Raw genomic sequence first — 13,902 nt, 5'->3', positions numbered from 1 at the left:
GGAGAGAGAAGCTGAAACAAGAGGATTCAGTGATGGAATTTCCTTCGGTTGTTATTTTTAAGTTAACATACAGGGCAGCTTGGCTTAGGTGAAATCAGTGAATGTCATATTCCTAATCCCATTGTCACACTTGTGTATGCCTTTATATAGTGATTGCAGAATTTTCAATATAAAACCTCCATTGTGTGTATAATATAGATAGACCCCATCCATATAAAGTAATTTGACTGAAAAACTTATGGTGTCCTAATTAAATGGGAGGAAAATATGACTGTCTTCTGAAGTAATGACCCAATCCTCTGAGACAAAGCTATTCTTAGATAGAATATTTTGAACCATTTCTCCTGAATGTTGTGACCCCCTTTTTTTTTTTTTCTAAATCTAACAAGGGCAGAGGAAAGCATTTTTCAAACTAGTTTTCATCATCAGACAAAGTACTTTGCATTCAGAAACCATTTCCAGTATCAAATTCAATTTTGTCAGGTGATTAGTTGAGTTTGGTAGAGAATAATTTAAAAACACAAAGCTGGCAATGGCCGTGGTGCTTCTGCACTGGAGGAGAGCAGTTGCTGTTCTCAAGTTGCAAGCCCTCTTTCAGTGACTGTGTATGGTGGATTATTGTGTTACATGTCTTTGCAGCTGTTACAGACCTGCATCTGTTGACACCATGTGTTCCTACCCCGGACTGCTGGAAGAAATAGGGGAGCGGGTGAATTGATATCTTGCCTGCCTATCAGTGCAAATGTCCTTTTATGTACATGTTTGTAAAGCTCTTTAGCCCCCTTCAAGATGAAAGGCTCTGTATAAATATAAGCTTTTGATTTTAGTACATGTTTGGAGTACATGTGGTACAGTCCTAAATATGTATTTAGCTGATAGGCACTGTTCTTGTCTATCGTACAAATATTGACTTTAAAAGTATAAATATGTATTTAACTATCAGACCAGAAAAACACTGAAGCAGTACTTCTAAGGTAGAGATATTAATATTGTATAAACCTATATATACATATGTTTACATTATACCACATCATTGCAGAGCATTTCTTTTTAAAAGAGGAAATGATAGCCCCAACAGACTAAGACAGTTCTTGATACTCTTCTCGCTTTAAGGTGAGTCTTGATTTTAAGTTTTCATATGTTTATTCCTCTCTTTAAATTTTATATAAATGTGATCTGTTGTAGTATAACTAAAACTTAGAGTCAGTTCCTCTAAAACATGAGAAATCCATTAGGTTGGTGAGATTTTTTTTTTTTCTCCTTTAAATTTTTTTTTTTCACTGTGAAAATGTTCAAATGTGCACTAGAGATAATAATATAAGCTCCCATGTACCTGTTACCCAGTGAAGAAGTATTTGGTAGTTTTTTCTCCCTTTTTAATTTATAAAATTTTTAAGTTATGAAGGCATAAACACATTAAGGAAATTTGGAAAATGGGGAAAAAATTCACAGTCCCATCATCCTAAATAATTATCATCCCATTTTGCTATGTTTCTTTATTTCCCTTCCCCCCAGCCCCCAACAAGCTTTTAGATAGAGATAGAGAGTGTGTGTGTGCATGTGTGCATGTGTTGTAACACTTACTACAAGATTTAACATGTATTTAGTCTTCACAGCAGACTTAATACAATAGGTTATTATTACCCCATTTTACTGATGAGGAAACTCAGGCATATAGAGGTTAGTAACTTACCTAAGGTTATGTGGCTAGAAAACTGACTGAGCCTCTATTCTGTCAGAGTCAGATTACATTCGATTCAGATTTGTAGAATCTAGTTTCTGAGTCTGTGCCCTTGACCACCACACCATTTTGCCTCTCAGAGTTATTATGGTATGCATGCAGTTTTGTTATCCTGCTTCTTTAAATTTAGCATTACCTCATGGGTATTTTAAAATACTGTTCATAGTCTTCATAGCCACCATTTTATAAGGCTGAACAGAACACTAACAATGACCTCACTAGTCAATATATTCCCTCTAAAAAAGTTTTTATCATGACATGTATTTTTTCAGCTTTTTATCTTAAAATAATGTTAGATTTACAGAAAAGTTACAAAAATCATACAGAGTTCCCATTTAACCTCCATTAACCTTCACCCAGCTTCCCCTAACATTAATCCGTTATATAACCATGTTATAATTATAAAAACTAAGAAATTAACATTGGTACAATACCATACTGTTAAATAAAATACAGACTTTGCTTTGGATTTTACCAATTTTTCTACCAATGACCTTTATCTGTTCCAGGATCCAATCCAGGGTACCACATTGCCTTTAGGTGTCAACGACATTTATGTTTGTGTTATGCTTGATGTTCATCTTTCCATATCGTTTCAGCTAAGTGCAGTGGCAGTAGTCTGGAACATACTTCCTTAATTTATCTAGTAAATGAAATTATGTGAATTGTACTGTAAAGAATAAATCATTCACACTCGGTACAGGACAAGTTACTTAAGTCCTCTGTGCCTTGGTTTTCTCATGGCAATAATAACAGCTGTTTTTTAAATTAATAATGATAATAGCTACTATTTGAGGACTTTTATATGCCAGGCTCTGTACTAATTTAATGTGGTGTTCCTCTCAACGATCCCTCCATAAAGATATCGTTATCCCCATTTTATAATTGGGAAAATTGAGGTTAAGGTTAAGGTTAAGTGACTTGTCCAAGGCTATACAGCTCATATAAAGCTGAAATTTGAACCAAGACAGGCAGATTTTCCAGCTTAATCTCCTATTATCAGTATTTATTAACATTTATAGTATAGTACAGCATGTTATAAGTGGGCAATGAATGGTAGCTATTATTCTTATTATTTTTTAAAAGTAAAACATTTTAATGGTATTTAGTACTGTTATTCTGTGATCCCTAGAGATAAGTCATGCACGATGTTCTAAGCTCTTGCTGTTGACTATTTTCCAAGTATCATTTAAAAAATGAAATGACTGTGGAACCAGCAAGTATTTATTACTCCCATATTATGTGTAGAAATGTGTAGGAGTCCTGCTGTGCACTGGAATAGATGATATGATGGTTCAAGGTGGCAAGCTAAAAGCTGTCCTAGGCCATATGTGATTAATTATCAGATGAATTCTCTACATGAAGGTCTTAGTAGGCGATCAGAAGAAAGGAGTCACTTTAGACTAGGGGAAGCTTTTCTGAGGAAATGGAATTTGAATGAACCTTTATGGAACGGGTGAGATTTGGATAGGTTGAGAGGAGAGACAAAGGCAAACTTTGTATGTTAAAGTTAATATAATAGATTACTGCTTCTAATAGTTTTTCATCAATCCCATAGGTAATATTTTCTTAATTTTGTATGTGGGGACATTGAAGCTCAGTAAAGTTAAGTGAATTTCCCAAGGTCACCCAGTTAATAAGTGGTAGGGCTTAGATGTGGATCCAAGTTTGTTTGACTCCCAAGCCCATGTTCACCATTATATATCCCGTCATTTGATTAGCAGTAAAATCTAATTTTTAACATAAATTGAGCAACAGATTCTTCCTTAGAGATTTATCCATTGTGCTTATTCAAAACTTAATCTCTTCCAAAGAGGAATCTCACTGTACCAAGACTCACACAACACTCTCCATTCTGTACTGGTACTTTTTAAGTGGGAAGGGGGACAGTTGATAAGGGACACATTTTAGAAAGACATTAAGAGTAGTGTGTTCTTGGTGCTGCTGTGTTGACACCTAATTAGAAGTCAAGGGACTTCCCTGGTGACACAGTGGTTAAGGATCCACCTGCCAATGCAGGGACATGCGTTCGAGCCCTGGTCCGGGAAGATCCCACATGCCGCGGAGCAGCTAAGCCCGTGCACCACGACTACTGAGCCTGCACTCTAGAGCCCGCGAGCCACAACTACTGAAGCCCGTGCGCCTAGAGCCCGTGCTCCGCAACAAGAGAAGCCACCGCAATGAGAAGCCCGCTTACCGCAAGAGTAGCCCCTGCTCGCCGCAACTAGAGAAAGCCTGTGCACAGCAACAAAGACCGAACGCAGACAAAAATAAATTCATTCATTAATTTTTTTTAAAGTACTACTAATAATTAGAAGTCAACATTGCAAGCGTAATGACCTGACCAATTGCTGAACTGACTGCCCAAGTGACACAGTTAGAGTCCCCAGGTAATAGCAAAAGATAAGAGTGTTATTTGCTTGCCCAGTGCCACATAGACACAGTGTTTGCATTCACATGCAACTGCTAAAGTAGATTCTTCTGGGCTTATATCTAAGCTACTCTGGCCTAGGTGGCTAAAGTTAATATGTCATAAAATTTGGTGTAGAGCCCAATCTTCCTAACTACAAATGCATTTAGAGGAAATAGCTTTTCCTTCTTGAAAAACAAAAGAGATGTTGGATTAGAGGGCCACATGAGAAGGCAGTTAAAATATTTTTCCCCACATGGGCATCATATCCATCAGCTTCTTAAAAACTATGACCAAAATTATCCTGATATTTGGAGTTTCTCTGTGCTGTTTTTTGGATGATCTGTTTCTTCTTCCTTTTCTCTGTCTTTAATGAGCAGATAGAGTAATACTGCCTTACCTCAGAAGGTGATTGGATTTTTTTTCTATGTATATATCGATTTTGATTTGTATTTGGCCAGTGGTATATATTAAATAGCTTATATTTATCTGTAGGCATTTCATATATATATTTCTTAATGCTGAGAATCACAAATAGCTGTGTGGAAAGCTTCAACCAGCCTGATTACAGTGGATGTGCAATTGGATTGAGAAATGTGTACTCAGAGCTTATGATCACTGGCCCGGTTGAGTCTGGGTGATGCGTGTGGCTTTCCAGGGATGCTGCTATTTACATCTGTTCTTGGCCCTTCTCGATGGCTGGCTCCGCAATGAGGTGATAGGCAGCAGCCCAGGGACGAGGGACCAAGACTGCAGATGTGGCTGGGCTCCATTAGGCAGGACCAGGAATGCTCGTCTGGTACGCTTTGTGTTTGGGGGCGAGTGGTGGTGGTGGGAAGCGGGGGAGACAGAAAGAAACAGGAAAAAAAAGAATGGAAAGCATTACTCATCTAGGTATAGGGAAACAGACAGGCAGACGTGAAAAACTGCAGCCGTTAACTGGGGAATGAGTGAGTAGAAAAGAAAGGGCACTAGCGAACCAACAAGTAGAAGGAATGACTAGTTCTCATACAGAAGGGGATTAAAAGAGGAGAGGGCTGGGAGGGTTTGGGAAGAGACATGTCACCCCTGCCTATTAAGTCAGTATCATTTATTTGTGTGGCTGGTCAGATGCTACTGAACAGTGAGCAGAGATTTATATATATCATAGTGCAGCAAGAGGTTGGTTACTTGCATCCTTTGGTTTTCTAGTGTTGGGAGAAGTCAGCAAGAGATGCTTACAAGGATGCAGTGTTGAGCTACAGTAAATTCTTGCAGAAATGGAAGATACCTGAAGCAAGCCTGTAAAGAATGTTGCTATTATTCCTGTCAAATATTAGAGGACAATAAAAGGACCCAGGGTTGTAAAAGTTGTATAGTCCACGAGAGGTAGTCCTCTTTCTGTTCTCCTGTGTGTTAAAGATTTCTTGGAAAGAATCTCACAAAAGATATCTTAGTAGATAGGGTAGTAAGTTAGGGCATCCCGGATTTAATTCCCAGTGCCCCAGTGTTCTTCCACACATAGCCTGAGTGCACTTAGACTTTGGTTTTTCCATCTTCTTCGAACAGACCCAAAGAAGAAATTGAGACAACTGTGAAATCCATGTACAGTAAACCAGCTATTCTCAACATAATCTTAGAGAAGTATGCTAGAATATTTGTTCTAGTTTCCCGCAGGGAGCTTGGCTCTTTAGCAATGCATATCTTTACTTGAAGGTTGTGTCTACGTGCAGTCTGATGTCTTCAGGTAACCTGAAAAATAATTCTGCATGTAAGAAGCTTGTATTTATTTGTTTGTTTGTTTATGCCTTTGCAGATTGGCATGGTAGCTTGGAAAATGACCCTTAAAAGTCCAGAATATCCAGAAGGCCGAGATATCATTGTTATTGGCAATGATATCACATACCGAATTGGGTCCTTTGGACCCCAGGAGGATTTGCTGTTTCTCAGAGCTTCTGAGCTTGCCAGGGCAGAGGGCATCCCACGCATCTATGTAGCAGCCAACAGTGGAGCAAGAATTGGACTGGCAGAGGAAATTCGTCATATGTTTCACGTAGCCTGGGTAGATCCTGAGGATCCTTACAAGGTACAGACTAAGAAAAGATAATACTTCAAGTTACCGAATGGGTGCGCGCGCGCGCGCGTGTGTGTGTGTGTGTGTACGTGTGTAGAGAGAGGTAGAGGTTTTTTTGTTTTTATAAATTTATTTATTTACTTTTGGCTGCATTGGATCTTTGTTGCTGCGCGCGGGCTTCCTCTGGTTGTGGCGAGCAGGGGCTACTCTTTGTTGTGCTGCATGGGCTTCTCATTGTGGTGGCTTCTCGTTGCAGAGCACAGGTTCTAGGCGCACGGGCTTCTGTAGTTGTGGCACGTGGGCTCAGTAGTTGTGGCTCGCGGGCTTAGTTGCTCCGTGGCATGAGGGATCTTCCCGGACCAGGGCTCGAACCCACGTCCCCTGCGTAGACAGGTGGATTCTTAACCACTGTGCCACCAGGGAAGCCCAAAATATATACCTTTAAATTATTCTACTTTGACTTCCAAGACTTATGGTCAGTCATCAGCAAAATCTCTCATATCCTCAGCTTCTTCTCTGATTGTTCTCTAATCTTGCTCTACTTGAAACCTGCCTGTTCTCTGAAGACTCTTCTTCCCCTGTGGCCCTCTTAAATGGTGACTGGTTTCTCTTTCCCTTGTACCACTGAGCCTGGAGGAAAAGAGCTTCTTGCTAGTGCCTCACTGCTACTTCCAGACCCTTTTCCCTCCCTTCCCTCTGAAAACCCCTGTCTTCGAATCTCATGTCATCAGACTGTGCCGCACCATCACTGCTGCTTATTGTAGTGTTCCCTACCCTTTGGCCACTCCCTCTTCTTTGCATCTTTTAGTTGCTGGCACATTGTCACTGTCTCCAGTACTACTAGTCCTGTTACCATTCTTGATGATTGCTGTATATAGAGATGATTCATCCCATCATCTAGCCTCTGAGATCCTTGACTTCCTCTCCCCCAATGGTCCTATCCTACATCCCAGATCAGCCTCTCATTCCCCATAATGACAACTTCAAGCATCCCTTCCTTTGCTATTTCTCCATCCTCTCTTTCCAGCTCACTCTCCTTAGTACCCCAAGTCCAATAATCCTTTGCACTCACCAAGACCTACAACTATGGATCCTGCCACCTTTCTTCTGCTCTTCATTCCCTCCTTACATACTCATTTTATTCCTATCCAGCCTTAAACCCAAAGTCTACCATAGGCTAATCATCGTAATCACTACCTTTCCCGTGCCTTCAATTTCTTTGCTTTTTCTCTTCATTCCGCGTACTCCATGTCTGTACAGAAACCTGGTTTAAATCCAACTCTCTCCATCTACTCCTTTTCCCTCACCTGCATAGCTGAACACTGATGGAGAAAAATACACAGTGCTGTTGACTAGTCTTACTTTAAATTCAAGCTTACCAGCCTCCTGATTGACAGTTTGACATTTCTCTCCTCAAACCTCTAACACCCTCTTCCTTCATCCTCACTCTCAGCTGATGATGTTGCTTCCCAATTCACTGAGAAAATGGAAGCAATTAGAAGAGAGCCTCCACGAGCTCCTGTATATCTGCATCTGTGCTCTTATTCTCCGCCTTCTCTCCTGTACTTTGATGAACGGTCCCTGCTTCTATCTAAGGCCAATCCCGCTATGCTTGATCCTTTCCCTTCTTGCCAACTTAAGGACGTAGATCCAAACTCCTCCCCCTTCTTTCTTACATCATCACTTTTCCCCTCTCTACTAAATAGACTCCTTTTCTTAGCACACAGACACTTACCCCTCCAGTCACTAACCCTACCCCATTTTTTCCTTCCCTTTACAGCTGGACTTCTTAAAAGAGTTTCTCTTCTTGCTGTTTCCAGATACTCTTCTCCCTCCCACCCCCTCTGGAACCCATGTCAGTTCCCCTTGCACCCTCACCATTCCATCAGAGCTGCTTTTGTCAAGGTCACCATTGATTCCATATTGTTAAACTCTGAAACTCACCTATTTGACGTTTCAGCAGTATTCCATGTGGTTGGTTACTCCTTCATCCTTGAAATACTTTCTTCTCTTGGTTTCCAGGAACCTACGGTCTCCTTTTTAGCCCCCTAGCCACTCTTTCTCAGTTTCCTTTGCTGCCTTTTACATCTTTAAATGTAAGAGTGTCGGGGGATGATGGAAATATTCTGTATTTTGATTGTGGTGACGACTACACACAAGTGTGTACATTTGTCAGAACTCATCTCACTACAACACTTAAAACTGATGGATCTTATTGCAAGTAAATTATGCTTCAGTAAAATTCATTTTAAAAGTATATGGGAATTGTTGGTGACCTCTAATAAATACAGTATTTCTTTTGGGGGTGATGGAAATATCCTGGAATTAGATAGTGGTGGTGGTTGCACAGCATCTGAATATACTAAAAACTACTGAATTGTACACTTTAAAATGGCCAGTTTTATGTTATGTGAATTTTATCTCAATTTTTTAAATTATAAAAAAAAATGTGAATGGAGACACATATCAGTGCCACAGAGGCTGTGGCAGGACCAAGAAGTCTAGGACTCCCCAGCCTCAACCCCACAGGGCCCAGTGCCCTCTCACCTGGTGCTGTGGCAGGATAGCTTGTATGGAAGGTGAGGTAAGAAGGAAGAAAAAAAGGTGTTTTAGGGCTTGGTCCCTGGACTTCTCCTCTTTTCTATATTCACCTTCCCTTGGTGATCCAGTCTTAAAGCTTTAAATTCCATCTATAAACTGATAAACTTCCAAATTTATATCCTGCCCCTGAACTTCAGATTCATGTATCCAGACTCAACATCTCTACCTGCACATCTGCCTAAACGTAGCTTCTAATCTTCTTCCTTAAATCTGTTCTTCCCACAATATTCTCTGTCTCAATAAATGATACCTCTATTCCTCATTTAAGTAAAAGACCTTGGAGTTATCCTTGACCTCTCTTTCTCATATCCCACATCCTCTCTGTCAATAAATCATGTGTACATCCTGACCTTCAAAATATATTCAGAATCCAACCATCTCTGAGCACTTCCACTGCTACACAGTAGTCCAAGTCCCTGTCACCTCTTACTGCATTTATTGCATTGTTTCCTAATTGACATTCCTGCTTCTGGCCTTGCCCCTACCCCTACCCAAAGTCTACTCTCAACAGAAAGTGGAATGATCCAGTTAAATGTAAATCAGATCACAACTCAAAACTTTCCTTTGATTAAAACCCTTTAAAGGCTTCCCAACTCACTCAAGTGAGGGCCAGAAACCATATAGTTACCTGCAAGGCCCTCCCTAGATTGGCCTTCCAGTACCACTCCATCCTTGTTCTCTTGCTGCTCCCACCTGATTCCACACTGTGGCTCTACCAGCCTTTTCACTGTTTCTTGAGCCTGCTGGACACACTCAGCAGCTTCACACTCGTGGTTCCTTCTGTCTGAATGCTTTTCCCCCAAATATCCTCATGTCTCATTTCCTCAGCTCTTCAGGTCTTGGCTCAAATGACATTTTCAATAAAGCCTTCCCTGGCTATTCTTCTAAAAGTTCAACTCTGCCAACTCTCCTGTCTCCTTCCTCTATTTTATTTTTTCCTTAAACATTATTCCCATTAACATTGTATGCTTAACTTATTTATTTTGTGTATTTTCTGACTCTCCTACTAGAAGATGAGTTGTACAAGGCCAGGAATTTTTGCCTGTTTTGTTCCTTTCTGTTTGTTCTGTGTCTTAAACAGTATCTTGCACATAATAGGCACTCAGTAAATATGTGCTGACAGACATACTACTGACACTCAGTGCAACAGGGCATTCTCGTCATAAGTCAGGCAAAATCAGTGGCAAATTCAAATTCATGTCTCTGGCATGTTGTGCTCTCTGTGGGACAAATTCAGTTAAATGGTGGACATAATTTCTCATAGTATTTTAAAAGTTTTTCTCTGCTTCCTTTGTTTTTTTTTTTTCTGAGTGACTGATTCACTTAAGGTGAACACACATATTAAATAACTAGTTTCTATGTGTGTGTGTATATGTATGTATAAAAATAAGTCAGTTATGAAGTGTTAGTATAATTTTTTAATGTACCTAGGGATTAAAATTTGTTTATTTAAAAAAGCAAAAGGTATGAGCTCAGTGATTACTGATCACTAGCACTGCATAGACTTCTGATTTTAAGATTGAATATCCTAGTTTTGTGATGCTCTCAATTATCCTTGACCCATCTATATGTTTGATGGTACTATGGATTTGAGAAAATGAAGAATAGTAATTCATATAGTTCTTTAATTTTGTGTTGATATCTTTAATAGAGGTGTCACTAAAGATTAGAGAATGACCCTTTAACCTTGATGAAAAGGAAATGAGTGGAATATACCTGGAGTTGTAGCTACAAGATATCTTGTTTCAAGGACACAGTCAGTGACTGCAGAAATAGGCACTTCCATCTTTCAAAGAACTGTCTATGGTAGTATTCTATGAGACAGTAACTCTGAGACACGATTTGGAGATTTAAAGCCAGCTTTGGAACAAGCTGCATTATGCATGCTTTGCTGGGTCTTCTGTGGTGATGGCAAATAATGAGTTAAAAGCTATTTGTGTTTCCCACAGGGGTACAAATATTTATATCTGACCCCTCAAGATTATAAGAGAGTCAGTGCCCTCAACTCTGTCCACTGTGAACACGTGGAGGATGAAGGAGAATCCAGGTAGGTATTATGTATCAGAATAATTTGGCTGTGGATTAAAGAAAGGAGAATATGATCATTTTTTTCTCACTGTCCTGCTGATCATGACCTTGAAGAGCCGTGAAGATTGCTTGTTGAGTAATCTAGAAGCCTTAGGTTTGTATCTCAGCTGTACTGCTTACTAGCTGAAAGACCTTATTATTGATTAAGGTTTTAAAACTATATAATTATTATTCATTTTGAAAAGTTGGAACATATAAACAATTACGAAGAAAAAGTAAAAATCAGCTACAGTCCTACCAAGAGATCAGTTATTAATGTATATTATATTCTTTCTGTCATATATATATATATATATATATATATATATATACACCTTTTTTCCTACATAATTGGGATCATAATAGAAAAGGGCTTTTGTAATTTGTTCTTTTTACTAAATATTATTTAGGGAGAAATTTTATATGTTCTTACAGTATTATTTGAGAATATGATATTTAATGGCTTCATATAAATCATTATAATGAATATATCATATTGAACATACAGACTATCCCTGTTTTTACTGCTATATCCCTGGGCTGGTCATTCTTTTATGTAAACTTTGAAGAATATCTCTGGCTGCTCCCTTTGGGTTAATCTCTAAAAGTGAAATTACTGGTCAAAAATTATGTCCATTTTTTAAAAGATTTTTTTGGATAATTTCAAATTGTCCTCCTAAGAGCTGCACTCCCACCAGCAGTATATGGTAGTGCTTGTTTCCCCTCTTTAATTTTTTCTCCACCCTTGCCAACACTGTTTACTGTAAATTAATAAAATAGGATAAAAACAGCCATTGTTATTTTAACTGGTATTTTTGATCCCCAGTGAAGTTGAACATTTTTATAATCTATCTGCAAGTATTTTCCAGAATGTTAATAAGTTGCTCCAATACCGTTTATTGAATAATTCATACTTTCTTCACTTTTATAATAATCTTAACTCAATTACCAGGCTTTATATTCTGTTTTTTGTTCTATTCTTGGACTAACGCCACACTATTTTAACTACTTTAATGGGCCAGAGTTCCTCACATTCTTAATTTTTCCCCAAGTTTTATTAGCTATTTTTGTCTTTTTACAGATAGGCTCATTTTTTTTAATTCCCCAAAACTTTCCATAATGATTTTGATTCAGATTGCATTAGGTTTATAAATCAATTTAGGAAGATCTGAGAGCTTCATAATATTAACTCTTCCCAACAAGAAACCTGGTATGTTTTTCCAGTTATTTAAGTGTATTTTTTAAAGTTTTATAGTTTTCTTTATATAGATTATGCCAGAAATTCCCACTCTTTCTTGGTTCACAGCACCTTTACTGTCTCTGTAATTTTTTCATAGCACCTTTAGGCAAAAAGATATGCCTAATATTTCTGATTATTAAGGAAGCTGACCCAGACAGCTTCATAAGTATTTTTTGCCACGAACAACTTGGGTTTGAACTGTGTGGGTCCACTTCCGTGTGGACATTTTCAACAGGAAATACAACAGTACTACACCATCTGTGGTTGGTTGAATCTACAGATGTGCATCCATGGATATGGAGGAACCATATATATGAGGGCCAACTATAAGTTATACTCAGATTTTCAACTGCTGAGGGTCGATGCCCCTAACCCTGGCATTGTTCAAGGGTCAACTGTATAATACACATAACTGAAAAAATTTTATTCTATTCTTAAATAATTACAATTACTTACTAATGGGATATTTGCATCCATACAACATTGCAAACCTTGGAATCAGCTTGGACATAGCCACCCTCACGTCTTGTTCTGCACTGATTTTTGTGCAGAACTTTTTTTTTTCCCCCACAGAAACTGAAAACCCAGCTTTGCAAAGATAGGACATTGTCAAAAGGAAAGTAGCAGTACCTCATGTTAAACCATGAACTACTTAAAACTAGTAGTTCACACGGCATCCAACAGACATCACATATCATAGTGTTTCTCTCAAAAATCTGAAATATCCTTCAGTGCACCTGACAGTTCACTGTGGCATCCATCCCAGGATGTCTTGGTATACAGTGTAGGTACGGTGGGATTTTGCCAGTTTTTAAATATCCCTATATGTTTTGCATTTTTCTTGCTACTCTGAATGGGATTCCCACCCCACCCCCGCCATTATATTTTTCAACTCTTTATTACTGGTATCTCAGAAAGCTATTGATTTTGTATATTGCTATTGTTAAAGCAAGTCAGTTTTCTTCTTTGAGCTTTAGTTTCCTCATCTGTATGATGAAAATCAAGTTATCCAATATATGTAAAGCCCTTAGCACAGAACTCAGCACATAGTAAGCAATCAAAAATCCTGGGTATCATTATCTATGGTAATGGAGATGATATTCCCTATCACACTGGACTGTTGTGAGGAACAAAAATGATATACATGAACATGTTTTGTTAATTGTATTACACTACACAAAGGTTTTTATTGTAAGTAACATTAAAATTTGGTACTGCTTTTTTTTTTTGGGCCATGCCATGCAGCACGAGGGGATCTTATTTCCCCCAACAGGGATTGAACCCATGCCCCCTGCAGTGGTAACGTGGAGTCTTAACCACTGGACCACCAGGGAAGTCCCTGGTACTACTTTAAAGAATGATACTCTTAAAAGTAGAAGGCTCAGATCACAGAGCAGAAAATGGGAAATTTTTCATCTTTTTCATGTAATACAATGGGAGAATATGCCACTTAACAAATCACAAACACCTGTGAAGCAGTATGCACTCCTGAGGAGGGAAAAGATCTGCTTCGCAAAGAAGGCTGACTGAGCCCATGCGTATTTGTGACTATATGGCATGTGGGCCTTATTAAAAGAACACATTCCCCACCACCACCACCAAATTAATGTGGCTCATTAACCCCTTAAGGGAGATTAGCTTTACCTGTAACGTAACTATACTAGAGTCTAGATACAGAGCAAAAGGAAGAATTGGGGAATTATTGTGAGAAGGGATTATTGGGAATCTGGGAAGCAGAAACACAAAGCCACAGACAAACAGCAAGGGCAAAGAAAAGGAATTGATGGAAG

General features: G+C 38.8%; 1 protein-coding gene across 3 annotated transcripts in view; it reads left to right on the top strand.

Annotated features, from left to right (window-relative positions):
• The window catches only part of ACACA (acetyl-CoA carboxylase alpha), a 235,849-nt gene that overhangs the window by 160,765 nt on the left and 61,182 nt on the right, over positions 1–13,902 (top strand). For all 3 annotated transcript variants that reach the window (XM_081219599.1, XM_081219598.1, XM_081219597.1), the window contains 2 exons: positions 5,947–6,216; positions 10,755–10,852. In XM_081219599.1, coding sequence (XP_081075725.1) covers positions 5,947–6,216; positions 10,755–10,852 — 368 coding nt within the window. The remainder of the gene's footprint in view (positions 1–5,946; positions 6,217–10,754; positions 10,853–13,902) is intronic.

This window comes from Mesoplodon bidens (assembly GCF_964165515.1).
Source record: "Mesoplodon bidens genome assembly, chromosome: 19".
Lineage (NCBI taxonomy): Eukaryota > Metazoa > Chordata > Mammalia > Artiodactyla > Ziphiidae > Mesoplodon > Mesoplodon bidens.
The sequence above is the reverse complement of the archived record's forward strand: the minus strand, read 5'-3'. Positions and strand labels throughout refer to the sequence as shown.